This window comes from Lissotriton helveticus, chromosome 5_1, assembly GCF_964261635.1.
Source record: "Lissotriton helveticus chromosome 5_1, aLisHel1.1, whole genome shotgun sequence".
Taxonomy (NCBI): domain Eukaryota; kingdom Metazoa; phylum Chordata; class Amphibia; order Caudata; family Salamandridae; genus Lissotriton; species Lissotriton helveticus.
The window spans coordinates 828,826,839-828,853,950 of record NC_136065.1 but is presented as its reverse complement, the minus strand read 5'-3'; the positions used below and the strand labels follow the sequence as shown (position 1 = coordinate 828,853,950).

Here is a 27,112-nt window from a genome sequence, read left to right as displayed (position 1 = left end):
AGATAGCAGCCGCGGGCCGTGGAGGGAGTTACGGTGGGGCAGGGAGGCGGGGAGGGGGCGGGGCAGGGTGGAGAGGGCTAAAAACCGGCACCTGGATAATTACAGGTAAGTAAACAATTTGATTAATAAAACGAATTTCGTAGTGCGCACTGCATCGCATTTTGCGATGCAGTGCGCGCTACGAAATTCGTTTTATTATTTAAATTGTTTACTTACCTGTAATTATCCAGGTGCCGGTTTTTAGCCCTCTCCACCCTGCCCCGCCCCCTCCCCGCCTCCCTGCCCCACCGTAACTCCCTCCACGGCCCGCGGCTGGTAGATAGTGGGCGGGGTCAGGGGCGGGGCTAAGGGCAAGACATGATGATACTTAACTTCTATAACAGTTGCACCACACAAGAAAACACATGATAAATGTGTGTATATAAACAAAGCAGGTTAACATTACACAAAATGAAAGAGAAATGAGATAATATGTTAACATTTCCTTTTTTTGCAATAGTTACACCTTCTTAATGCCATACTGTTAAATGCTGTTGTTTGGCACAATACTATATATTTTTGAGCATGTGAGTAGGAAGAAACTAAAAATACCTCCACTACAAACCAAAGCTCTTATGGCACCAAGCAAATGAAGCAAATCATCATGACCCTCCCCAGAAGATATTTCTTGCCACTTCCATCGATCTATCCATTCATCCTACCATTTACCTGCTGATGTCCACAATTTACCCTTTACATTCTGTCGTCTTTTCAGTTTTTCATCCATCATTCAGTTTTTCACCATTCTGTCTGTCCACCCTTCATATACAAACCTATCCATCCATCTTTGAACCTATCCATTCATCCTTTCACTCATCCATCTCTTTATCCACCCTTTCACTCATCCATCAATCCTTTCTCTCATCTATCCATCAACCCTTTCATTCCATTATACCATCCACCCTTTCATACTATCCACCCTTTCATTCCATCCACCCTTTCACTCAATCCCTCCTTTCATTCATCACCCCTCCCTTTCATTCACCCATCCAATCTTTCACTTATCCACCTATATTCACCCTTTTATCCAGTCATCCTCTCTCTTTCACCCATCCATCCACTCATCCATCCATTCATACATCCACCCTTGCTTACTCATCTATCTACTCACTCACCCACCAACCCTCCCTACTACGTTATTTATGAACCTTTGTCACCGAGCAGACATGTACACACAAAGTGCCACCTATTTTTCTTACAAAAAACAAGCATACGAATACAGGCAAACACACAAACATAAGCAGACACACAAAATATTTCGGTATGTTAAAAGCCATGTTATACTCTTCATCATGGCTTTTTTAATTGCCACTACCAGGGGACTGCCATGATTCCTATGTTAGTGCAAATGCAGAGGATAGTGTGAATGTAGTTGACAGCACAGGGCCTGAATGGACCCCGTAGCTGCTAAGGTTTCAGATTGCTATGTGTGACATTTTCATATTTTCATTGTAATTGTGAGTGCCATTTCCACGACTATGAGTGACACTTTCTTTCTCGCTAGCAAAATTAAGCAAGGAAGACGGAGGAATCATATAAATATCAGAAAAAACATCCATTTGAGTATAGCTGCTAATGTTTCAGATTGCTTATGTGTGACATTTTCATAGTTTCCGTGGATTTGCGAGAGTCAGGCAACAACTAGATGTGCAACATTTAGAGTGGCACTTTCTTGCCAGCATAATCATGGTATGAAGTCAATAGAAATAGACAAATATCAGAAACCACACTCATTTAAGCAACAAGGAAGTCAAACTCTGCAGTAGGTGCTTTTGAAGCTATTCAAATTCTTTAAAAAATCAGCACCCTCCACCCCAACTTCAGCTTCAGGTGTGGCCAAACCACATGTAACAAAGGGATCTCTGTGACAAAAGCAGCAACCCACTGAGCTATCCACATACAATCAAGTACAATACAATATGCTTTTTTTGAAGGAGGCATATTAACCCTCTACGCTACTTAATGGTCAGAGTGAAAAGTGCCAGTGGAGAAAACTCTGATCTCACTCCAGCAGGAACAATAATCACCTGACTTATCAAGTCTAACTATGCTGAGAAAATAAAGGGTGCTGCTTCGTAGTGTCACTGTCAACAGTGTCAAGCAGGGATATTAAACACTTGGCACTACTAATAAATTAGCAAAGCTTCTAGTTTAGAGAAAAGGTAGCACTGGGCTGGCGTGGTGAGTGTGGGGCAGAAGTTGGGCTCGGGGCTGGGCACAGCAATAGCCCATCATGTCGAGGTCAGGAGGAGTTGAGCAGGTGATCGAGTCTCGAACACCGGCTTCCTCCTTCAAGTCCATGTAGCAGGGGAATTCCTGGGTGCTCTGGGGCCCGGCTGGCAGGCAGAAAATGAAACACCCTGCCACAGCATGGGCGGCGACCACAGTGTGACAGAGCAAGAAGGGAGCCAGGCACATCTAAAGGAGAGTGTTAGGAATGTGTGGAAACAATGGGCTGGCGGCGCTAGTTTTGAGCTTGTTTGGCATATAAGAAAGCCTTCTATGCACAGACCGGGTAATTGAGGCATGTGGCGTTAGGAAGGTAGGTGCCTCAGTGCAGAAAGCAGTTAGATTAGCGCTCCAGGGGCCACTTCGATCGCATCGTCTGGGCATTAACCCTCTGATCCAGAGACAGTACGGGAAGTGTGAGAATCCGCTCCTGATAATATGTCTATGTATGTATAAACTGTTACCCTGCACAGAATTTTCCCTACCTGAAGTGCTGCGCTTTGAAAATCACACGCACACACTGTAAAACGAATCTCGACACTGCTCTGTCCAGCACAGCGTGACGGCGAGCACCGGACATTATTCAGATGAGCCCAACTGAATAGCTCAGCAGGGGCTCAGATCGAGAGACAGAAGCGGCGCCTTTGCTCCCAGAGACACGTCCCACTCCTGCTCGCCACTGCGCCGGCACTCACAGCCACTAAGCCTACCTTTTCATGAGTACCGGTACTCTCCTCGGGCAGTAGAGAAGTGCAGGTACTCAGAGCGATACATTTAAGAAGTGCCGGTACTCAGTACCGGTGAGTAGCGGCCCATTTAAAGCACTGGTATGTATTCATTTAAACCCGTACCACCATATTTCTTCTTTTGGGGTATTAGCTGATTTCTAATATGGTAACCACACCGAAACATGCAACTAAAATTATGCAAATACATTTATAGTGCCACGTCACTACAAAGCTGCTACTTTTTCGATGTATGCTGTTCTGTGTGCATATATAAGGAATCAATGTGAAATCCATACAGCGGAAATATATCAAAACTATTTTCAGCCCGGAATGTGAAGCTGGAAAGGGTTTGAAAGCGTGATATGTAAGATAGTTTTAAAGATGGGTCCATGTTCTAACACGAGAACACAAGCATCCCTTCTCAGCTCATAACAGCATCATAGCACTTAGAGGCCAAAGTAAAAACGTGAGGCAATGTTAATTACTCTCGCATAGGTGTCGAATTTAATTAACACTGCATTTTGCAAAGATATTACTCAAATGTGGCAGAGGGAGGTGCCAAGCCTTGAAACTGGAAGCCCTACACAACATGGATGGGACAACATATTTCAACAGATTGCTGTGATGTGTGATTCCTTTCTATCACCTGATTGAAAGCAGGAAAACTCAATAGCAATTCAACTGCAGCACATTGTACGCACATAGCTCCTTTTCAGGTCTCGCTTGCCAGTCCAGCTATCTATTGCCTAATCTTATGTGAGCAACAGATACAGATCTGAGTACTATTGAGAGGCGTTTTTACCAATCATTTCTTGAGTGCTTTCAGTGCCACTTTTGAAAGTGCAGACAATGTGTTGCTTCCACTGAAAAATAGCATTTGTATTCAGTTTTTTTGCCTTCTGGGATGCTCAAAAGAGCAGACTGATTTGGTTATAGCGGCAAGCCTGATCTGTTTAATATGGAAAGTTACGATAAAATCTGTAGGCTGACATAAAAGCGTGTGTTAAAGACAAAAGCTAAGGGTGGATTGTTATTACTCAAGGTTAAAGCACGAAGAGAGATATTCTGTTACATGGAATTTCACAGATTACTGTGGCAAGCAAGGGTTTTGGTATTGGTTTCCCCTCTGACAGTCTGTAGGGATACGGATTGCACTGAGATAATCCTGGTTAGGTCCTATTAGGAGAGAGAGAGCATTTGTTTTATAAATAATTGCGATTTTATGACTGTATGCCTGATGTGGGAAAGCTTTCACTCAATACAGCAGGCCTGAGTTGGTTATGATGACAAGCCAAAGATAAAGGCTACAGGCCCAATTGGTTCACAAGGAAAAGATACATTCACAGCTATCGGTCTGATTTGCTTATTACAACGAAGGCAGCATACCTGTCTCATTTATTATGTAAAGCATGTGCTTAAACCAATCGGCCTTTAAGACTGGACTGCTTTTACACTGTGTTACAGGGTTTCGAAAAGTATTTTGTTACATGATATTCTACAGATTACTGTAGTAGGAATGGGTTTGGTGACGGAGACCCACGTTGGCAAGCCCTGGGGATATAGTCCTTCTTTGTCTCTGTTTACATGGGTTGTATATTGTTTTGCCTACAGTACTTTATTGTAATTTTATAACTGTATTCAATGGTTGCCAGTTAATGTGCAATTCAGTAGCCATGAGTTGGTTATGGTGACAAGCCAATCATAAACAATATGGGAATTATTGGTTCATTTGGAAAAGTTCTGTCAGATCTCCTAATTAGAATCTGTTTAATTTGAAAACCTAAGAAGGCCAGACTTACTTATTGTGAAAAACATGTATTAAAGGCAATGAATAGGCTTTTAATGGTGGATTATTATTAAACTCTCCTAAAGCCTGTAGGCAGGCATTTTGCTACATGGAATTTTACAGGTTCCCATGGAAGGCAAGGGTTTTAGCTTCGGTAACCCACTCGAACAAACCATAAAGTACAATATTGATACTATAGTAATCCTTATTAGGCCCTCTTTAGTGGAATTTTATATTGATTTGACAACTGTAATTCTGAAACTTTTTGTAATTTTGTTACTGTATACCTGATGGCATATGCTAAAAATAATAGGCCCGATTGGTTCACTGGGAAAGGTTCAGCAAGATTCAAAGGTCCAATCTGTTTATTATGACAAGTTAAGACAAAGGCAGTAGGCATATGTATTTATTTTGAAATGCATATATATATATATATATATATGCTGGTTTTATCTTCTGACCCTTCTCTGCAGTAAAGAATTGTAACCCTCAACTGTGGTCCATCTTCTGCTTCGCCGATCTCGTGGGATTGGAGGTAGCGGTGTGGAGTTCTTTTGGCATATATATATATATATATATATATATATATATATATATATATATATATATATATATATATATATATTGTGTGTGTGTATTCGTGCAGTGTATAATTTGCTTTTTTATTACTGTTTTTGAGAGTGGGGAGCGGACATACTCACATGCATGCTATACCCTGTTCCTCTGCATATACAGTTTATGCCACAACATTTTTTTATTTGTATTGTTTTAACAAGTGTATTTAACCAAAGCAGGATACATAGGGATACATTTGTGCAGCACGTCAAAATAACACTCAAGAGATATTGTGACTATTGGGACAGCTTTTCCTTGTGTAAAGTAATTGTTAAATGCAATTTGTGAGGTTTTAAAGTATTTTCACTTGTCACTTTTGCTATACTGTGGTAATAAACTCAAATTTGACCTTTCGTTGCTGCTCATTTCATCTGCAGTGTGCCACATTTCATGCTGCCACTGCTTCTAAACCTGGTTACCATCATGGTATGGTCTGTGAGTTGTATGGAATTGTATTGTGCATAATGAAGCATTGTTTTACCATTGCAAGATGACCAACACATTGGTTCTAAATGTGACAGCCTGGTTTGAACTTTAAATCAACAATACACTATGGGGCCGATTACGATGTTGGTCGGAAAGCCTCCGACCACTAGTCAGAACCTGACCCACGTGGCCAGAGGCCGGAGGCTTTCTGACTGACACAGTCAGGTTAGATTCCGACCGCCCGATTACGATTTTGGTTGTCAGAACGTAAATCGCTTGATCAGTCTGACATCGTTCTGACCTGCTCTCGGAGTATTCCGGCTGATTGGAACCATACCGTAATCCCCTAGAGACAGCGTTTCTGACGTCAGGATTCCAATGTCGGTTTCTAACAGCCTTTCCGTACCGATCTTTCTGACATGGAAAGGCTTTCAGAAATTGACTTTGGGGCTCCTAGCAAGCCCCTCAGTCCTGCGGCCTGCGGTTGTTAGCCGAGGGGGTACCCAGGGCACCCCCTGTAAATCCCTGCCCTTGATACAGGGTTTTCACCACCCCATTTCCCTATGGGAGCTTGTGTTACGGCCGGTGTACGGCAGCCCCAGCCGGCAGTGGGAGTACCTGAAGGGAGGTGACGTTGGGAGGGGGAGGGGCAGGGTGGGGGGTAGTAATGTATGGATTACGGAGTTTTACAGGTAAGTAAACATTTAAATAAATAAAACTAATTTTGTTGCGCGCGCTGCATCGCATTTGGGGATGCAGTGCACTCAATGAAATTCGTTTTATTTATTTAAATGTTTACTTATCTGGGAAGCACCGTAATCCATAGTCTTTGAACCTAACATGGCGTTATAAGACATTTCACAAAGTTTCGCAGCCACAACCTTCACTAAATTGCCAACTCTGTAAGAAAATTATGGTCAATAACTTATAATGACGTATTCATATTCCATGTATAAGAAGTAAACACAACACTCACTAACGGATTAAACTTACTTCTGGAGAGTGAGGCTTAGGTTGTAGCTGGCGGACTTGATCTTATTCTGTGCTTCTAAGTGGGTCATTCCATCTGTGTTGACACCATCGATGGCCACCACAATATCCCCCTGGTTGACATGGGACTGAGCAGCTTTGCTTCCGGGGGTGATCTGGTAAGGAACAAAAAAAAATGTGTTACATTAATCAAGTTTGTTTCCTTATGAATGAGCATTTGAGGCAATTTTATGCCGGGGAATTTCTAAAAAACATTCAGTACAAGTACTAATAAATGCTACAATATTTCAAAATTATGATGAGTGAGGAAAATAGAAAAACATCCTATATAATGTATAGTAAAATAATCAAAATCACGAAGGGTGACGAAGCATGTGCAAAATGCACAAGTTAAAAGGAGAGTACTGCATGCAGAATTGTTTGAAGTGAACACAAACAACCTCGGATTCTAAAGCACCTATATTTGAATTTTTTTGGGATGATACTTAACTAATATGTCAGCCTTAGGGGCGGATTTAGAGTTTGGCAGATGGGTTACTCCGTTATAAAACCTGGTGGATATCCTGTCCACCACATTACGAGTGCATAATATCCTATGGCAATTCTGATAAGGCAGATAGGTCATCCACCACAACAGTGACAGAGTAACCCATTCGCCAAACTCTAAATGAGGTCCTTGGTCTTTGACAATGTAGAGAATGCTGCAAAGGCAATAATGTTTCTGCCACGTGGTTGACTCTCACAATGGCCTTCAGGACAGGAATAATTGTGAAAAATCATTAAGGTTGTATGGTGAGTATCCTTAGTCCTTCAAATTCACTCAGCTTTCTACTGTGCAATAACGTGCAAGTTATATTTCTAAGGTTTGATATTGAGCACATATTGGCGTTCGAATCCACATATATTGTGGAAAGGAAATTATCTCAGTTACAGCAAGAGATGTTGTCCAATGGGATCCTTTGGCCCCCAAACACACACACAGCTTTCGGACAGGGAGCGCTGAATGATCCCAGCCTTTCAAAGTTTGACAACCACACATAGATAACCCTGGTCATATAAACACAACACAGCAGTACTAGTTTTTAAGATGGTTTCTTACTGAAGATACTAACAGTGCTTTTGCCTATGCATTTCAGCACACACTTCTCAAGTATATTAGTATAAAGAGTTGTATTGGTTGCCAAATAAGGTTGCCATTGGGCAGCTGCCAACGCCTGTTTGCAGGAACCAGGGATCCTGCTGTACAGACATCTGCTGCTCTTCACTTGAGAGGAACGAGTGTGGAAATTGTGCAGTCTTCCGCTTTGTTACTGGCATTCGGTGAGTTGTACATTTGATAAACTTCAATAGTCACAATCAGCTCTGAAGTATCAGATTGCAATGGTTTATAAGAAAACAAAAAGAAGGCTGACACCCGCCTCCCAGTAACACAAATATCCTACTATTGTTTGTTCATAAATGATTTAAGGACATCCTTTTCCGTATCACTTCTCCTTAAACCATCACATCCTTCTTACCACTGCTAATACATCGGATAAGAAAACAGCACAATTTAGATCACAGATTTCTTTCCTTCGCAACTCAAAACATATACATAACAAACATCACATTCATCAAAAAGTAGAAAGTAACAAATATGAAGTCGAGCATGTACATAGAAGAGGTGGGGGATATTGCCAGGTTACTTTATTTTTTAGGACACGGTGACCTGTAAAAGTCTACATGGCTACTTGTGCCTACAAGACTATCGTAATTTCTCGCTACCTCCTCGCAGTCATGACCTTTGATAGGGTCAACTGGGTGTATCTGTCGGCGGTTCTGGAGAAATTTAACCTGGGCGAGAAGTTCCGCAGAGCCATCCAGCTGATCTATCAAGATCCGTCAGCTAAATTGCTGGTAAATGGCAATCTAAATGGCCCGTTTAAAATCACGAGGGCCACCAGGCGGGGTTGCCCTCTATCTCCCCTGCTGTTTGACCTGTATATTGAGCCATTTGCCCAGCAGTTAAGGGAGGACAGGAACATCTTGCCATTTAAGCATGGGGGGTGGGAAAGGAAGGTGGCTCTTTATGCCGATGATATCTTGGTTCTCTCCTCAGATCTCTCTATGGCCTTTCCAGCAGTTATAAAGCTTGCACACAATTTCAGTAGATATCTGGGGACGTGATAAACACAGAGAAGACCGAGGTAATGACATGGAACTTGGGGGAGTGTCAACATCAGACCAAGCGTGACTGGAGGCATCTGGGGGTCAGAAAAGTCCAGGACATCAATAAGATCTCAGAGACCAATCAGGCCAATGTAACAAGGGAGTGTCGGAAGCTCATGAAATCCTGAGTTCACCTCCCTCTTTCCATCTTTGGCAGGATAAATCTGGTCAAGATGGTAGTACTCTCTAAAATTACCTTCCTCTTCAATGTCATCCCATTACACTTCGACAAATCACATATAGTTAAGCTTCAGCAGGCCATCAGTTCCTTCATATGGGCCTATAGAGGGGCCAGGATTGTCTGGAAGAAGCTAAGGAGTAGGAGGGAAACGGGAAGACTCTTGTTGCCAGACCTGCAATACTATGCCTGGGCTTTTCAATTATCCGTTTCTAGGATGTTCTAAAATATTCCGGAAAGCACGGGGCAGGTTCAAAGTTCACCCCAATGTTAATAGGCACCAGTTTGCCTCAGGAGGGATTCTTGTTTAAATATGGAGAACGTAAATTCTTCGAGCAGATCAAGTTAAAAGTCCTACAGGGAGTCGCAAGAACATGGGCTGATATTAAATGGCTGACGGGTCTCAACTACTTCTCGAGTCTGGTCCCCCTGTGGGACTCTCCTCGTGCACTGGAGTGCCTGAAGGACAGACTAGCACAGCCACTCAGAGCAGATGGGCTGAAGGTATGGGGGATCTGGCTCAAGAGGGCACCCTCTTATCTTGGCCATCACTTTAAAGTATGGTGGAAGAGGGGTCTATCTTAATTCAAATACATTCAGTTGCAAAGTTGGGCCCAAAATCTGAGAAAAACCATTGGCAAAGGTAACACCTTAGAGGAACAGCTAGTGGTCAGACCTATGGGAAAGAAGTGGTTTCCACTTGGTACTGGAGCATCGAGGAGTTAATTAAAGGGGACTTCAAATTGGCCGAAGATCTGTTGGGTGCCAGCCTACCAAACGAACCTTGGGAACACCTTTGGCAAACATCTTTCAGTACTTTGTTTGCCATTGTGAAACCAGCATGGCTGAGAAGGAATAATTTATTTACCGTTCATAGGGCTTATTTAACACCATTAAGGCTGTCAAAGATGTCGGACGGCCCCCCAGTTAGCTGTAAGAAATGTGGTCTGGAGAGAGTCTCTGACATGCACATGTTTAAGGAGTGTCCGGCGTTTGTGGAATTCTGGGAAAAAGTAGGTGAAACCACCTCAGATATCCTAGGCCTTCAAATTCAAATAAAACTGACCCTAATAACTTTCGAAATATCTAGTGAAGTTACAGGCTCGGCAAGGTCTTTCCTTTTCTATGCTATGCTGTTGGCCAGGAGGGAAATATGTAAAATATGGGTAGAATGTGTACCTCCTATGCATGCTGAGTGGTTGTCTTCAGTGTTCACGGTATCCAAGTTGGATCTGAGTCGGACCCAGAGCAGGAGGAAGAAAGCAGTATGGGATTCTTTATTGAAATGGTCAAATGCTGAGTCTTGTGAGACTGGATAATTATGCCTCTTGGGATCTATCCTGACTGCGTTGGGCACCCTCCGCTCCTCCATTGCCAACACTAACAGTCGCCAGGGTAACCTGGATTATATGCGAGAGTGACCGTGCCCTTTCCTTTGGAACAGTGTTATCCTAGTCTGCTGTACCGGTGGGAGGGGGTGTCTTCCTTTTCTTTGCATCAGCCTACGCTTCTCCAATAACTAGTAACGGTACTGGTGGCTAGTCTGCTCACTGTGGTCTGAGGTGAATGAGGATAAAACAAAAAAGAATAACATAATTTACAATATTTCACAATACTATTCTTACCTTTTGAAAGATGCGTGTCAACTCATTTCTTGCAACAAATTGTCAACTTTTGCTTTCTGTTCATTCTTCTAAATATTTAAGATACTGTCTTCAATACATTCAAATATATAAATATAGTGATAGGATTTAGATGAGCCCTTTCCTCTTGATAGGATGTCTGTTTTGTTTATCTCATTTCCCTGCTTCTTATTCGAAGGCTTTCCTCTCTGTCCTGCCTCTGGAGCATTTCTTCCTCACTATGTTCTGACTAGACAGCTTGTGCCCTTCCAACACTTGCATTCAGGGGACTACTGTTTTTTTTTTACTCTCCTTGGTAGTACATGTTTTCCTTGCTCTTCCCCTTGTGTGCTGCTTTGCTCTCAAACCCCTCATGTGCTGTGCATGCTGCTTTCCAACCTAAAGCTGCTCCTTTTTTTTCTGCCCCTTAATACTTAAAACCCTTTCCCTGCTCATCTGTTGCTTTTCTGCTTTCCCTGCCGCTATACCCACTCCTACATTTCTTCTCCACCACTCCCGTTGTGATCTTTAAAAAAAAAAAAAAACTTTTTGTAGGACCGGGCACTTCTATCAACTACCGGGTTGCTCCTTTCTTTTTCCATCCACTTTCATACACAGGTTTTTATTTTTCCACTCCAATAGTGGCGTCTGTCACTTTGGAATAGTACATTAAAAAAAACAGCAACATGCTAACACGTGATAATGCATACTTGTGCACACATCACCATGTGGTGGCTCATTGCATTTACATTATGAAGCACGTGCGCATGTATCATCGTGAAGGCACTGTAATGTTCAGAACCGCTGGTTAGCGGTCTAGTCGAAGGTACCCCGAAGGGTGCGCATACGTGAGCGCATGATGTCACGCGCTCGCGTTTATAATAAAGTGGGCGTGGCCGGCGGAGGCAGTCTGGACCACTCGGTTGAATGCAACTGGTGTCCCGTGTGTCATTATTGCCGCGGCGCTTAATTGACCATGCGCCCGCGGCCCTCACACACAACACTGGCGACGAGGGTCTGAGAACCCGTGCAGTGCCTCTATGACTGCGCTTTGAAGCGCTCCGACATGTGGAGCCACTCGACGGACCCCAGTGCTCGGCGGAGTTGGCGCACTTGGCCCATCCTGCGCCGCACACTAGCGGTGAGCGGCGAAGCGGTACAACAATCCCCACGAGGGTGCTAGGCGCATCCCTGCACGGCGCAGGCCGCCGCCGTCTGACCCCATAAACAGAACAATCCCTGAGCGTCCGGCCTGAAGCCACGCTCCATCGCTGCCGCGAGCCGGAGTGATTCGCCTGTGTGCCGGGGAGATAAGGAGGTCAGTGCCAGCGCGTGGGGACCCAGGCAGTCCTGTCCAGCAGCGCACATTGCCCAATCGCGCTAGTGGGTCCAGGCAGTGCCATATCCGGCCAGAATCGGAGCGCCAAGGCCTGAAGTAGCCGGAGACGTGCAGTAGGCCCCACCACGTGCCAACATGGCGTCAATTCCCGCGATCGAACCTTTTGTGGTTGATGGCGCTCCAGCCTCCCTAGCACCCCGCTGGAAAGATTGGACGGACCGTTTGCAGATCTATTTCGAAGGTGCAGGCACGGCGAGGGAGCGCCGCAGAGTGTTGCTCTTAAATTTAGGAGGGAAGGATATCCACAGAATTTACAAGACCTTAGTGGAAGCCACCCCTAAAACCTACATCACACTCCTCAATGCGCTCAATGCACACTTCGAACCAATGGCTAGCAAAGACTATGAACGGTTCATTTTCTGTCAAGCTAAACAGGAAGCAGACGAATCGCTTGACGCATTCCACGAAAGGTTGAAAGAACTGGCCAGCACCTGCGGATTCCGCGACGAGCAAGAGGAGATAAGAGGTCAAGTAATACAAGGGTGCTATTCCTCGAACTTAAGAGTAAAGATCTTGCAAGAAGACGGAAAGCCGTTGGCAGACATCCTAAAGCTAGGGCGCTCAAAAGAACTATCGCAATCAAGAGCGTCGCACATGGAAGCAGCCCTCCACCGACCGGTCAAAGCGGAACAGGTCAACGCGGCCGAACAAGTCAATGTCGTCCGACCGAAAACACGCCAATACGGAGGGAAGAAGCCGCAGGACAGGCGCAGAGAATGCGGCTACTGTGGAGGCCAGCCCCACCGCGCCCAAGACTGCCCGGCGAGAGGGAGAAGATGTAGCTCCTGTGGGCGAATGAATCACTTCGCGGCAGTGTGTTGATCATCCAAGCCCAAAACCGAAGCGGCCCACGCCATAAGGGAAGACCAGGACAGTGAAGACATGGACGAGGACTCCAACAACTACCCTGTCCACTACGTGTTCGCCATCGACCAACCACAGCGAAAGAAGAGACGCCTCCCAAAATGTCGCATAAGGATACACCAACAGGAAGTGAGAGCCACGATTGATACTGGAGCGTCCATCGAGCTTATGGCGGCGAATGTGTACATTCAGCTGAGGAACAAACCGACCCTGCAGGCAGCCAAGATCAGAGTGTTCGCGTATGGACAGAAAACACCTATTCCACTAATAGGCTGTTTCCAGACTGAACTACAACACCAGAGTTTGAAGGTCCCAACCACCGTCTATGTCACCAAGGAGGGCAGCGGCATGCTCATCAGCGGGCAGGCGGCAGAGGAACTCAGACTCATATCGTTTGCAATGGCTGTGCTGGCAGAAGAGCTAGACACCATATTGGAAGAGTTCGAGGACACGTTCCGAGGCATTGGATGCCTGAAAGGAAAAGAGGTATCACTCCACATTGATCAATCGATCCAACCTGTTGCACTCAGGCACAGGAGAATAGCCTTCCATCTCAGAAAGAAGGTCGAGGAAGAACTCGAAGCCCTCGAACGACAGGGCATCATTGAAAAGGTCAGTGGGCCCACCCCGTGGGTGTCTCCGATCGTGGTGGCGCGCAAGCCGAAGCAGCCTGGCCAGGTCCGCATATGCGTAGACATGCGCCTACCTAACGAAGCAGTCAAGAGAGAAAGACACCTGACCCCCACGATCGATGACATTCTAGGAGAACTAAACGGAGCAAGGTGGTTCTCTAAAATGGATCTCAGGTCGGGCTATCACCAGCTGCCCCTCCATCCAGACTCCCGTTACATAACCACATTCTCTACCCACGTAGGACTCAGACGCTACCAACGTCTCAATTTTGGCATTTCCAGTGCGGCGGAGGTGTTCCAGAACACCATCCGAGAGGTCCTGAGTGGACTCCCAGGAGTCCTAAACGTCAGTGATGATCTGCTGATATATGCCAACTTGGTCGAAGAACATCATCAAAGACTGAGAGGCGTGCTACAGAGAATCAAGGACTCAGGCCTGACCCTACACCGCGAGAAGTGCCAGTTTCTCCAGAATAAGATCAGTTTCTTCGGCTATACCTTTTCAGACCAAGGGATAGCCCCGGACCCAGACAAAGTAAAAGATGTACAGGAGGCGCCGGCTCCCTCAAACATATCGGAAGTGAGGAGCTTCCTGGGCATGGTAAACTTCTGTGGAAGGTTTATCCCGGATTTGTCAAACCTCACCCGTCCCCTTCGAGAGCTGACCAAGTCAACCACCCCGTGGCAGTGGGGCGAGGAACAGGAAAAAGCATTCCGGGACACCAAAGCAGCACTGTCCGCAGACAAGACTTTATCATACTTTGACCCGGCGAAGTCTACCAACATTGCAGTGGACGCCAGTCCATACGGCCTGGGAGCTGTGCTGACCCAACGCCAAGGCGAGGAGGACTGGGCACCCATCGCCTATGCCAGTCGGTCCCTAACCGAGACGGAGCAAAGATACTCCCAAATAGAGCGAGAAGCAATCGCTATTCACTGGGCCTGCAGGCACTTCCACGTCTATGTGTACGGGCACCCTTTCTCGGTGTCACCGGACCATAAACCCTTGATCACACTATTTCGAGGTTCGGTATCTAAGCCACCACCCTGGATTGAAAAGTGGATCCTCCAACTACAAGAGTACGACTACCAAGTAGAGTACAAACCGGGAGCATCCAACCCGGCAGACTATCTCTCCAGGCATCCTCGAGCCGCCACCAATGTGGTAAAGGAAGACGCAGAGGAAATGGAGGAATACGTGAAGATTATACGAGAAAGGTCGAGACCCTTGCCCATGAGTCTCGAGACGATCATTGAAGCCACTCGCAATGACGAAGTACTCCAGCTCGTGGTATGTGCTCTACAAACCAATGATTGGAGGCCCGTACAAGCATCCCTGAACAAGAGGACACCGCAAGCCAAGAACTCCCTGGAGACGCTCCTCAGAGTGAGGGAAGAACTGTCGGTCGATAGCCAAGGATGCCTCCTAAGGGGACCCCGGATAGTAATGCCGGAAAGCCTGGCATGACAAGCAGGTGAACTAGCCCACCGAGGACACCAGGGCATGGTAAAAACCAAAAGCAGGCTCCGAGCCAAGGTGTGGTTCCCAGAAATGGACACCATGGTAGAACACATGGTCAGAGAGTGTCAGTGGTGCCAGGCCGCAGGACAACCGGAACGCCCGCACCCGGTCCTCACAGAAGACAACCTGCAGAAGCCATGGGAGTGCGTCAGTGCGGACTTCGGACATCTCCCAGATGGAAGGTACGTTCTTGTTATCATAGATGACTTCACCAAGTACCCTGAGGTGGAGGTCGTAGCAACTCTTACTGCCAAGGAGGTCATCGCAAAATTTGAGAAGACCATAGCCACGCATGGCATTTTCGAGAGCGTCAAGACTGACAATGGACCACCTTTTCAGGGACAAGAGTTTGCAGAATACCTCCAAAACTGGGGAATCCATCACAGAAAGGTGATTCCCCCCGCTGGCCTCAGGCCAACGGGGAGGTTGAGAGGTTCATGCGCACACTAAACAAAGTTATCAGAATTGCCCATGCGGAAGAGGCTCCCCTAGAAAGAGCAATCTACAGCTTCCTGAGGGAATACCGACTAACGCCACACCGTACCACAGAAGCGGCGCCAGGTCCCTCCGCCATGGGACGAGTGGTCAGAGACACCCTCCCGAGCCACCCGGACTGGGTCCCCGACCAGATAGACCCACAAAAGACTCTGTCTAACAGGACCAAGTCAAATAACTATGCAAGTTTTCGTCGAAAGGCTAAAGAATCAAGGATTCAGGAACGGGACCGTGTCTATGTGAGAGACAGATATCCAGGGAGCAAATTCCGACTCCCATTCGAGCCCAGGCCATGGACTGTCATGCGGCGCACAGGCACCATGGTGACAGCTCAACGAGGAGCGGAGACGGTCACCCGCAACATATCCTTTTTCAAGAAAGCTCACCCAAGCACCACCGACGCCCAGGAGCAGGAACCTGGAGAGGAAGTGTCCAGCCAACCCGATGGGCCGACCAGTCCAGAAAGTGGAGATCGCGATGCCCTCAGTGAGGACGTGGCGACATGTCCCGCAACACCCGGGACTCCCAGAATCAGCACCCCCGACCCTCAGATGATCTCCGGAGTGTCCAAGGGTCCCCGCAGGCGACCCCTCGGAGAGCCCCCGCCCGGGGAGAAGCAGCAGGATATGGGCTAAGGAGGAACCCGGCTCCGTCGTCCCAGCTGGCGGACTTTGCAGTGGGCTGAGCACAAACTGACCCATCTTCAGACTGGTAACCAGCCGGATGGCCACGTCTCTTTTTTGTTACTATGACTTTCAGTGACTAGATATACACTTTATTGTTTTGGTTTAATTAAAAGTTAGAAGGAATGTAATGTTCTGAACCGCTGGTTAGCGGTCTAGTTGAAGGTACCCCGAAGGGTGCGCATACGCGAGAGCATGACGTCACGCGCTCGCGTTTATAATAAAGTGGGCGTGGCCGGCGGAGGCAGTCCGGACCACGCGGTTGAATGCAACTGGTGTCCCGTGTGTCGTTATTGCCGCGGCGCTTAATTGACCATGCGCCCGCGGCCCTCACACACAACAGGCACGTGTTCATATCAAGGTGCCTCTTTTTGCTGATGCTATTCAGCATCGGCAAAAAAGTGTTATTCTTTCTTTTTTGCTGACATTCAAAAGCATCAGAAAAAATTATCTACAAAGCCAATCGGTCTAGCACATCCAAAACGAGAAACCTCCTTTAAATGTACTCTTATGTCTATTGCAACTACCAATTCAGGTGTTTAAATGTGGTTTTAATTTGCTCTTGTAAACCTTGCTCTGGCCGCAAAAACCTATTAATCTAGAAAGATCCAATTTGATTGTATGCTCCATTAGAATCTCAGATGTAAACCAGTCCTCAAATTTCACATTGAAGCGGGTTTTGAGGTGCGTGGAACATTTTAAAACACTCATGAGCAAACTGAATTCCAAGAAGCATCTTTAGGAGGTTCAGGCCACCTGGAGACCCACTCAACTACAGGTATTACGCGAATGCTGTGTAGGACTCCTGGTCAACATCAGTTGCTCATTGGCATCTCCTACATAATTTGCTCCAAAGGACATGTTTGCAAAAATGGCGTCCCTGTCTTTCGAGAGCTTGTATTCGAATCACTTTGCATGCTTTAACACAAGCCCCGGCCTTCTCTGGCTCATATTCCCATCCCAGTATCGAGGAGCCTCCAGGGATGAAGTTCTATGATTAAGTGATGAACAAGCAGTCTTTTTTAGTCTGGACAGCTTCCAACAGCCCAGGTGTGGTACAAAGCCGGCTGGAATGCTTTCTTTGCAGGGCATAGGTTTAGAGCCTTATATTTTTCCCCTGTCTTTCATTGCTAAAAAGGGTTCATTTGTGTAGAAATAAATTATTAATAGTTAAGCCAACCCTAACAACCATATTACGTTTTAAATCCTAAATTCGTGCTTCTCCGGACCAAGCACTTTTAAAATAAACTGCCCACTAATATGGATGACACGTGACTCCGACAACTTGTAGTCCTCATTATCCTATGTAACATTTCCTATGCAATGATTTATCACTCGTATGACTCATTGTTTCTGTATAATGCGTATGATATAAAGTGCTCTCACACCCATTACATTAAATACATGTGAGATAAGGGGCACCGTTGAAAGGTGATAGTGGGGGCATCTGGGGCACAGTAGGTCACTGCGGCATCAATAAAGATTGCCATACTGAGTGCCTCCAGTGCTGAAGTCGGCCTTGGAGACCAGTCTCAATATTGTACCACTGCAACTGGTTTTATCTACTTGATATACTAAAAAAATGTAAGGCCTGATAGGGAGTTTGGCGACCCCGGAGCGTGCACCCCACTCCAGGACCGCCAAAGTCGACCGCCACCTGCCTGATTACGAGTGCTTTCATTGTTTGGTGGCCGGAAGGGCAGCGTGGCAGTTCAACAGTGGTACAGTTTAAAGGTTCATAGTGAACCTTATAACAGCACTACCATGGGACTGCCAATGGATTTTCCTGCATAGCATGGAACAGGTATGTATTCATACAGGTGGGCATGACATGTGCCCCACTACATGCACCCCCATGCACAAGTGCAGCAGGGGTCCTGTAGGGCTCCCTTTGTTTTCCCACCGCCAGCCTTTTCATGGTGGGGTCACCACCATGAAAAGGTTGGTGGTGGGGAAACTCGTAATATGCATGGCGGTGTCACAGCTCCGTGGATTGCAGTGATCCTAAAACGCTCCAACCACTGTACTTACAATATGGCAGTCGTATTGCTGGTGCAGCAGTCTCTGTCCAACACTGCACCTCCACCACAAGTTCGGCGGTCTGATGGACCCCCCGAACTCGTAATCAGGCCCTTATACTTTCTCGTCTCAAACTAGTGGCTCTCAGGCAGGCTGTAGTGTGACCAAACATTGCGAGGATTATTATCTACAGTACACATATAAATATAAGCAAACAAGTGCTGACACTCATTTTATTCATGCTTTGTAAAAGAGTATTGTATGAAGCACACTGCAAGACATTTCAATTTGTAACTCTAAATGTTCTGCTTGGTTTGGCATAAGGATACAGGGGGCATATGTATCAACATTCGTGTTTGTGATTCTCAAATAGCGATTTTTTGGGAATCGACATTTGAGAATTGCAAAACGGGATGTATTAAAAAAATTGCAATTTTTTGCGATTTTTTTGTATTCCTTAATTGCGATTAGCAAATTGCGAAATCGCAATTAAGGAATACCGTCCCATTCATTCCTATGAGCCAGGAGGCCCAAAGGAATGAATGGGAAATCATTCTCAAATTGCGATTCGCAATTTGAGAATCGCAAATTGAGAATAATTTCAAGGGTCTAAGGGTGTCATAAGGACACCCTGATGCACCCCTGAAATGAGCATGTGTGCGCATATGGCACACATACATGCCCTAAGGGCATGTATGTGCGCCACATGGCACTTTGAAACATGCCAAAAACTGCATTATTGACAGAAATTGCAAATTACTACCAACTTGAAGTTGGTGGTAATTTGCGATTTCTTAGGGAGAAAACACACAACTTGGGTGCTTGATACATAGCATTTAAGGAATCACAATTTGCGATTCCTCAAATGCTTACGCAAAATTAAGGAATCGCATTTGCGATTCCTAAATTTTGCGATGCAATTTTCCTTATATATCGCATTTGGTGAATTTTTAGTTGCAAACACAGCTTTTTTGCGAATCGCAGCGTTTGCGACTATAAATCAGTTTCATACATATGCCCACCGATTCCCTCCTTCAGCTCTCAGATATGTTTTTGATTAAGTGACAACAATCATATTTGAAGAAGTTTCAATGAAGAAGGTGTTTGTCACCTTAGCTTGGAAGGCAGGCACCCCATGACTCAGTGTTGGAAACAGTTTAAAGTATAGATAGAATTCATTTCACACTTAGGGCTCGATTAAGATGCGGTTAGGAAGGCCTCCTAACGGCATTTGCTCCATCCGAATTGAATCAGGAACGTGTTTTACCGACCGAATTGGAAAGGTTTCCTCCCAACCGAGTACAATGCGAGTTAGGCGTTAGGAATATCCTAATTCGAACCCAAAGGTATTCGTACGTCTCTATGGGCTGAGTTTCCTAATGACCGAATACGATGCTGGATTCCGACAGCCTTTTCTGAATCCTGCCCTCCGACTCAAATTGGCAGTCAGAATCAGACTTTGAGTTCTTGTAGTAGCCCCCACACCCAGAGCCTTCCCAATCGGGCCCGTGGTGGTACCCATGGGTCCCCCCTTACCAGCCATGCACAGTGAGGAAGGCACCAGGGGGTGCTCGCCAAAGGGTGCCCGATTTATCCCAGCCACCCCTTTCTTCATTGGGAGCCTATGCAGTCGGTTGTAACATAGGCTCCCATTGAAATCAATGGGAGTCTGACCAAATCGTATCTGGAAGCACCCGGATTCCTTGTACGCGGTCGGTTGGACTCTCCCGAGTCGGCTGGAAACTATTCCCAAACCCATTCGGTAGGGAAGATTTCCAAACGGCATCGTAATCGAGCTCTAATCGATAAACTCCAATATAGGTAACATTGCACTTTCACTTTACAGAGAGAAACCAATAATTACGTTTCGCACATTTTTTACCAGAATCCACCAAATTTTCAGTAGCCTTCTGAAAATAACGTTTGCATATGAGAAGTTACATGAACATCAGACTATGATTTTGTCATTAATTCACATTTTGTATTGTCTGCACAATACACAGAAAGTGAAACTGCCTTCAACTATAATGCATTAAACATCACCAAACGTTTGCATGTACATAGAACACACTCGCACCATGATGAATGTCCTTCAAAAATGGTGAACAATAATCGCAACATTTTAAAGCAGTGGCAAACCCAACAGATCTGGCTCTGGCACATGTACTGTTTTTATTTTATTTTTTTTAAACATAAGCAACATGTGAAAACAAATTTGGCAATAAAGCAAAATACATAAAACTAGCTCAGCAACCCAGCACCCCCGGTAAACCAGCTCTGGCAATGATGTGTAAACCTTTTCAAGTGGCTGAGCTCATGTGATGTTGTCTTTCACCGTACAAAAAAAGCCACTGGCTGAAGTGGGCAGAAGCAAAATGTGAATGGCACTTGAACAGACCAATGGATGACAACAGCTCCTCCGCTGAGGCAGTTGGGGTAGATTAGAGTGGGGTAAAATGGAGTTGGGTAGATCGGGGTAAATTGGGGGGGTAGAGTGGTGTGGGATATATTGTGGTAGATTGGAGTGGAGTGGGGTAGATTGGGAGAGAGTGGACTAGATACTGGGGTGGATTGGGGTAGATCAAAGTAGAGTAGACAGGAGTGGACTTGAGTAGTTTGGAGTAAAATGGGGTAGATTAGGGTGGAGTGGGGTAGATTAGGGTGGAGTGGAATAGAATATTTGGATTATGATAGGCTAGATTGGAGTGAAGTGGGTACATTCGAGTGAGATACATAGGAGTGGTGTAGTTTGGAGTGGGTTAGATTGATTTGAAAAGGAGTTGGGAAGACTGCAGTAGATTGAAGTGGAGTGGGCTAGATTTGAATGGAAAAAGTTGGAGTGGAGTTGGAAACAGTGGTATGAGGTAGATTGGTGAGTGACAGATTTGAGGGGTAGATTTGGGGTAGGGTGGGGTAGATTGGAGTGGAGTGGAGTAGATAGGGTGGATTGGGTGAGGTACACTGGAGTAGGGTAGTTTGGGGTGGAGTGGTGTAGGGTAGATTGGAGAGGGGTGGAGTGGGTTAGATCAGACTGGAGTAGGGTAGATTTGAGAGGCAATAGGTAGTATGGAGTGAAATGGAGTAAGGTAGATTGGTAGCCGTACAATGGAGGGTGGTAAATAGGGTTACAGTGAGGTAGATTGGGTTGATTGGAGTGGGTAAATTGGGGTAGAGTGGAGTGTGGTAGATTGGAGAGGAGTGGGGTAGATTGGGGTAGAGTGGGTTGGGTAGGTTGTGGAAGATTGGAGTAAGGGTAGATTGTGGTAGAGTGGGGTGATTAGAGGGAAGAGGATTTAAATAGATTGCACTGGAGGCTGAAGTAGAGTGGAGTAAATTGAAATGAAATGGGTTGAATTGGACTGAGGTAGATTGGAGTGGAGTTGGGTAGATTGCAATACATTGGAGTGGGTTGGATTGGGGTACTGGAATAGAGTGGAGTAAACTGGGGTAGATTGAAGCAGAGTGAGGTAGATTTGACTGGAGTGTGGTAGATTGGGTTCAAAGGGGTGTAGATTGAAGTGGAGTAGATTGGAGTGGAGCAGACTGGAGTGGTGTGGGGATAAATTGGAGTGGTGTTCAGTGGGTAAATTGGGGTGGGGTATATTGGAATGGGGTAGATTTGTGTGGAGTGGGGTAGACTGGATCATAGTGGTGTGGACTGGTGTAGATTGGAGTGGAATAGGGTAGACTGGGTTAGAGGGAGTAGATTGAAGTGAGGCAGATTGGGGATGGGTTGGGGGTGGGTTGGACTGCAGTGGGGTGGGGTAGATTGGAGTGGGGTAGACTGGAGGGGAGTGGGTTTGATTGGATTGAAGTAGATTATAGCAAAATGGGGTTGAAAGGGGTGTGTATTGGAGTGGAGTAGATTGGAGTGGAGCAGATTGGAGTGGAGCAGACTGGAGTGGTGTGGGGTAAATGTAGACTGGGTTAGAGGGGGTAGATTGAAGTGAGGCAAGTTGGGGGTGGGTTGGATTGCAGTGGGGTGGGGCAGATTGGAGCAGGGTAGACTGGACTGGAGTGGGGTCGATTAGATTGAAGTAGATTGGGGTAGATTATAGCGAAAGGGGGTGGGGTAGTATTGGATACATTGGAATGGGATGGATTACAGTGGAGTGGGGTAGACTGAGAGGGGGTAGAGTGGAGTGGGATAGGTGGTGTGGAGTGAGGTGCATAGACTGGAATGGAGTCGAGTGACATGGCGTGTTGCAGTGGGTCTTAGAGTGGAGGGGCACAGAGTGGAGTGGCATGTCGTAGGATGGAGTGGTGTGGCATAGGGAGAAAGAGCATTAAGTAGAGTGATATTGTGTGGAGTATGCATGGTTTAGTTTTGCACGGCCATTGCAGACACTAAATTTTCAAATGAAACGACCATTACATTTGCACGGAAATACGGTTTTACTGGACACAATCTATAATGTGTGCAAATGTCATCACCTTGTGTATTGCTGCGTTTTGATCATATTCAAATATTTATTTCCACCATACTTCAGAATTTTAAAAAATTTGATTTATTTGCACTAATTATCAAATATTCTAAAACATCAGCACAGTTCATTGTATTGTTTTTGTGTATGCTAGAAGAAATACACACTAAACACTCTCCTCTTACACGGTTATTCAGCAGGATTATCACATAAATCCTCTCACGTTGAAGTCAGAGAAACAAAAATAAACACCAAGGTCCCTGGAAGAGAGAACTTGATATTGGACCCCTGTCTTTGAAGGCACAGCAAATGTAACAAGATAGGAACAAGATTTAAAGGCCTGTTTACAGAAAGCAAGTTTGGGGAAGACTAGAGTTAACAAGGTTTGGGCAACGGGAGTTTCGAACTCAAGCTGGACAGACTAAAGAAAATTAAGCCAACAATTAGAAAGCTAGAAAATGTGAGTTACAAACCACAAAGCTAATGGTGAACAACTACATTGCTTGAGTGATTGAATATTGTAATTGTAATAGGTCTCCAATGTTCTCCTTTCTCTTGCCTCTCCTCCCCTAGTCCCATACTACCTCCTTTCCCTTCTCTTCCCTCTTTAGCGGGCATTTTTGTCTCAGGCATAATCTCTTATGTCCTGATGGTGATCCCTACATCCTTCAAGGGGATCAAAATGGTGTCAACCATTGTACCATGACTTGAACTGTTGGTATATAATTGTTCATGTGAGCATAGGTACTTAACAATATATGTGACATGGCCACTGCGTTTTCATTTTAATCACATGGAGAAATGTGTGAGCATAGAAGTTTTTAACTTCTCTCCTGTTTTTTCTCCCGCTCTATTTATGTGTTATTTTAAAACTCGATAAATGTATCGATTATCCTTTTTTTAAACTAACATCTCTATGTACCAATTGCCTGTTTTACTTTGTGAGTAAGGGACCTTTGTTCCTTTAGAAATACGTATACCTTTGGTCCCTTAATATCCTTGGGTTACCCTTGACTTTGAAAATATATTATAGATTTACAGTGCACGCACAATAAGGAAGCCCTAATTATTTGGACAGGAGATTTTAACTTACATTTATGTAATTTTAACAATACATACCTTGTGGCCTAATGGATTCAGAAGGAATGAAATGGGCTCATTTTAAACATGTCCCCTATGGTGAGGCAGTTAACAGAATTTTGATATCTAGGGACATGGTTGTGGGTAGCAATTACAGGAGCTCTCACACCCTTTCCCCCAAACATTCAAGGGTAATAGGAAATGTAGCAAAATAGACTAAGTAATCATTTTGGCTGATCTGATTCCCCAGTTGCAGGACTATGATGTGATCGCTAGTTGTAATGGCGACCACAATCCGCATATTACTTCTTGTGCCCTGAATCTTGTTGAGAAGGGCTGTCGAGAGGGGGGTAAAAAAATTGAACTCTCCGGTACACTAGAATTAGGATCAATTGTGCAAAAAATGATAAAGAAAAATGTATGCAAGAGCTCTTCCTGGACAATCAAAATATTATTTCAATTCGAGCTTCACATGATGAACCTCCTGATAGAATTATAGAGGCCTTTTGTTTACTTTGTGCATCTATTTCTTCCCGGATGTTGCTTAAAAAAACACTTAGCAGCAAGTCTCCTATAGTGTTGTTCAGTCATGCATGTAAGGTGGCCCTCACAAAAAATCCATGCTCCAGAGAAGAAATTAAATCTTGCAGAAGAGATTGTAAGAAGATATACAAAAGGGGATGATGGACGGAGCGTTTGTACAAATCAAACACTCACCCCCAGTCAACTGATCTGGGTTTAATCCATCACCATTCTTTAGTTCACTCAGCCACCCCAGTTCAGACATGGCTATATGCAAATCAGTCTGACCCTGTGCCTTCTGGGAACAGTCCAGCCCGAACTGCCAAGCCATGTCTTCCCTGGACCAGTTGACTTGGGGTGAGTGTTGGATTTATACAAACGCTCCGTCCATCACCCCCTTTTGTATCGCTTTGAGATTGTAAGAAGGTCATTGACCTGGGGAAAGAGGAGCATAGAGAGGAAGTGTTGGAGGATCTGGAAAGGGGAAATAACCTAAAAGATAGTGCTGCTTTTTGGAAAACTGTGAACAAACCATCCTTCTCGAGCTATAACGAACCCACGATTTATTAAAAAATAACAGCACATTCCTGGTTGGAATATTTTCCAGCTGTTTTTGATCGAGCCAATAATATATCCTTACCAGTGCAAATGGAGGTTATAAACCCTGTACAGGAAGACGTCCTCACACTTAGTCAGTCGATTGACATTAAGGATGTTCTTTCAGAAATTAATGTAAGCCCCTCTGGGAAAGCTCCAGGCCAGTTGGGGTCTCTAAGGACCTGTTCAAAGTAAATAGTACATTTAGGGTCCCCCTTATAACAAATGTCCTGAGGGCCATTATATGTGGTCAATTAAACCCATCCTGGAAGAAGGCTGTGGTGGTTCCTATCTTTAAAAAAAAAAGGGAATAGAAAACTTCTCCGCTGTTACCATCCAATTTATGTGCTTTGCTGGACAGTTCCAGGAAACTCTTGGGTAGAATCACTGCCTCCAAATGGAGGTTTGTTTAGAAGAGAAGCAGATTCTATTTAGAGTGCAATATTGGTTTTGCATAGTTTTGGGCACCACACATCAGTGCCTAAACCTACAGCTTATTTTATGGAAATATGTCAATGCTAAAGGGGGATCTATACATTTAGATTTTATGGATCTCTCTTGTGCCGTTGACATGGTAAAATGACCTAAATTGTGGTCCATTATGGTGAGACAAGGGTTTGATAGACCCTGAATGATCTGTTACGTAGGATGCACTGGAATACAGAGGCTAAAATGTGATACAGGACAAACGGGGAACTTTCCCCAGAGATTAGGTTCAATTTGGCATCATAAGACAGCTCTTGTCTTTCTGCAAAAATGGATGTTCCCTATGCCTGCTTTGCAGTGATTACTTTTATTAGAAGCTCTTTAGCGACCAGGAAGAGGTACGGCTGAGTATCTCGCCTGTAAAGAACTGTGATTATATGAGCAAACCTCTGTGCATGGGTGAGGACTTTAGTTTTCCTAATTTTTATTTTGTACTTCCTTTTACACATTTTATCTGTATTGTTTTAGGTTCTTATGTAAGAAGTCGTGTTTTAATATGTTTTATTTCAATTGTGCTTTTATGGTTGAATTGTCAGTCGAATAAAGCAGATGATGAGTTACCTTGCTTCCTGTGAATCTACAAAATGCACAAGGGTTTTGAGTAAACAATTAATCGGTCACTTAGCTTGTGGCCTTACTTAGCGCCTTTAATGCCTGATTTACAGTCTGCTACTGCAACTGGTGCATTTGTTTAATTCTCTGTCTTCATAGAACCTCACAGTATTATCTAAATCCTGCTGCTTGTAAGCTGCATGTTAGTGCTAAGCAAAACCACTGTAAAAATACGAACAAAAAGTAATCTGACGTATACTTTTCTGCTTCTCTGAACGGCAGATCGTTGCTTTGCATTTTTATTTTCTCCGTACGCATCAATATTTGGCATCTAAATAGTTGTAGCGCTCTAGTGCTCCGAGGGTCTCTCCTGAGCCCCGGAAGCACTCCCACACTATGTATCACTTTCTGGCCAGGCGTGGCCAGAAAGGTATAAATAAAAGGACAGAAGTGGCACGGCACTTCCTGTCCGGACCAGTACTCCGAGTGTGTGTCTGTTCATTGTGTGCCTGCCCTGCACGTGTGTGCTGACCCCTAGGCCTCGGGGACCGGTGAACCCGACACTGGCGACGAGGGTGGGATCAACCTAAACCCACAACCCACAAGCGCACCAGCCGACGAAGACGCCGGAGACGCCGAACCAAGCCACAACCTGGGCCCCGCCGGCTCAACAACCGGAGAACCACGCGAGCAACCCAGAGGCAGAAGGAAACATGAAAGTCGCCTACCGGTAAGCAGCGGACGTGAGGAGCTGCGTCAGGGACCGGTGCAAGCGACACGCCGCAGCGAAGCAGAGAAGCGCTGGAAGAAGGCCCGGCCGGCTGTCGGAGAAGTGCGCGCATGCGCAGACGAACAAGGCCCCCACCGCGTGAGTACGCGAGGCAGGAGGCGCCGCGCACAAGACGAGGGCAGCGCTGAGACACGCAAGCCGGACAGCAGAGCACTGCGCACGCAGGAAAAAGGAAAAGACAAAATAAAACAAGCACAAGGCAACTCAAGGGCCCAGACTAACAAAG

General features: G+C 45.4%; 1 protein-coding gene across 2 annotated transcripts in view; it reads right to left on the bottom strand.

The window, feature by feature from the left end:
• The window catches only part of LDB3 (LIM domain binding 3), a 432,694-nt gene that overhangs the window by 306,230 nt on the left and 99,352 nt on the right, over positions 1–27,112 (bottom strand). For both annotated transcript variants that reach the window (XM_078643294.1, XM_078643293.1), the window contains exon 3: positions 6,817–6,968. In XM_078643294.1, coding sequence (XP_078499420.1) covers positions 6,817–6,968 — 152 coding nt within the window. The remainder of the gene's footprint in view (positions 1–6,816; positions 6,969–27,112) is intronic.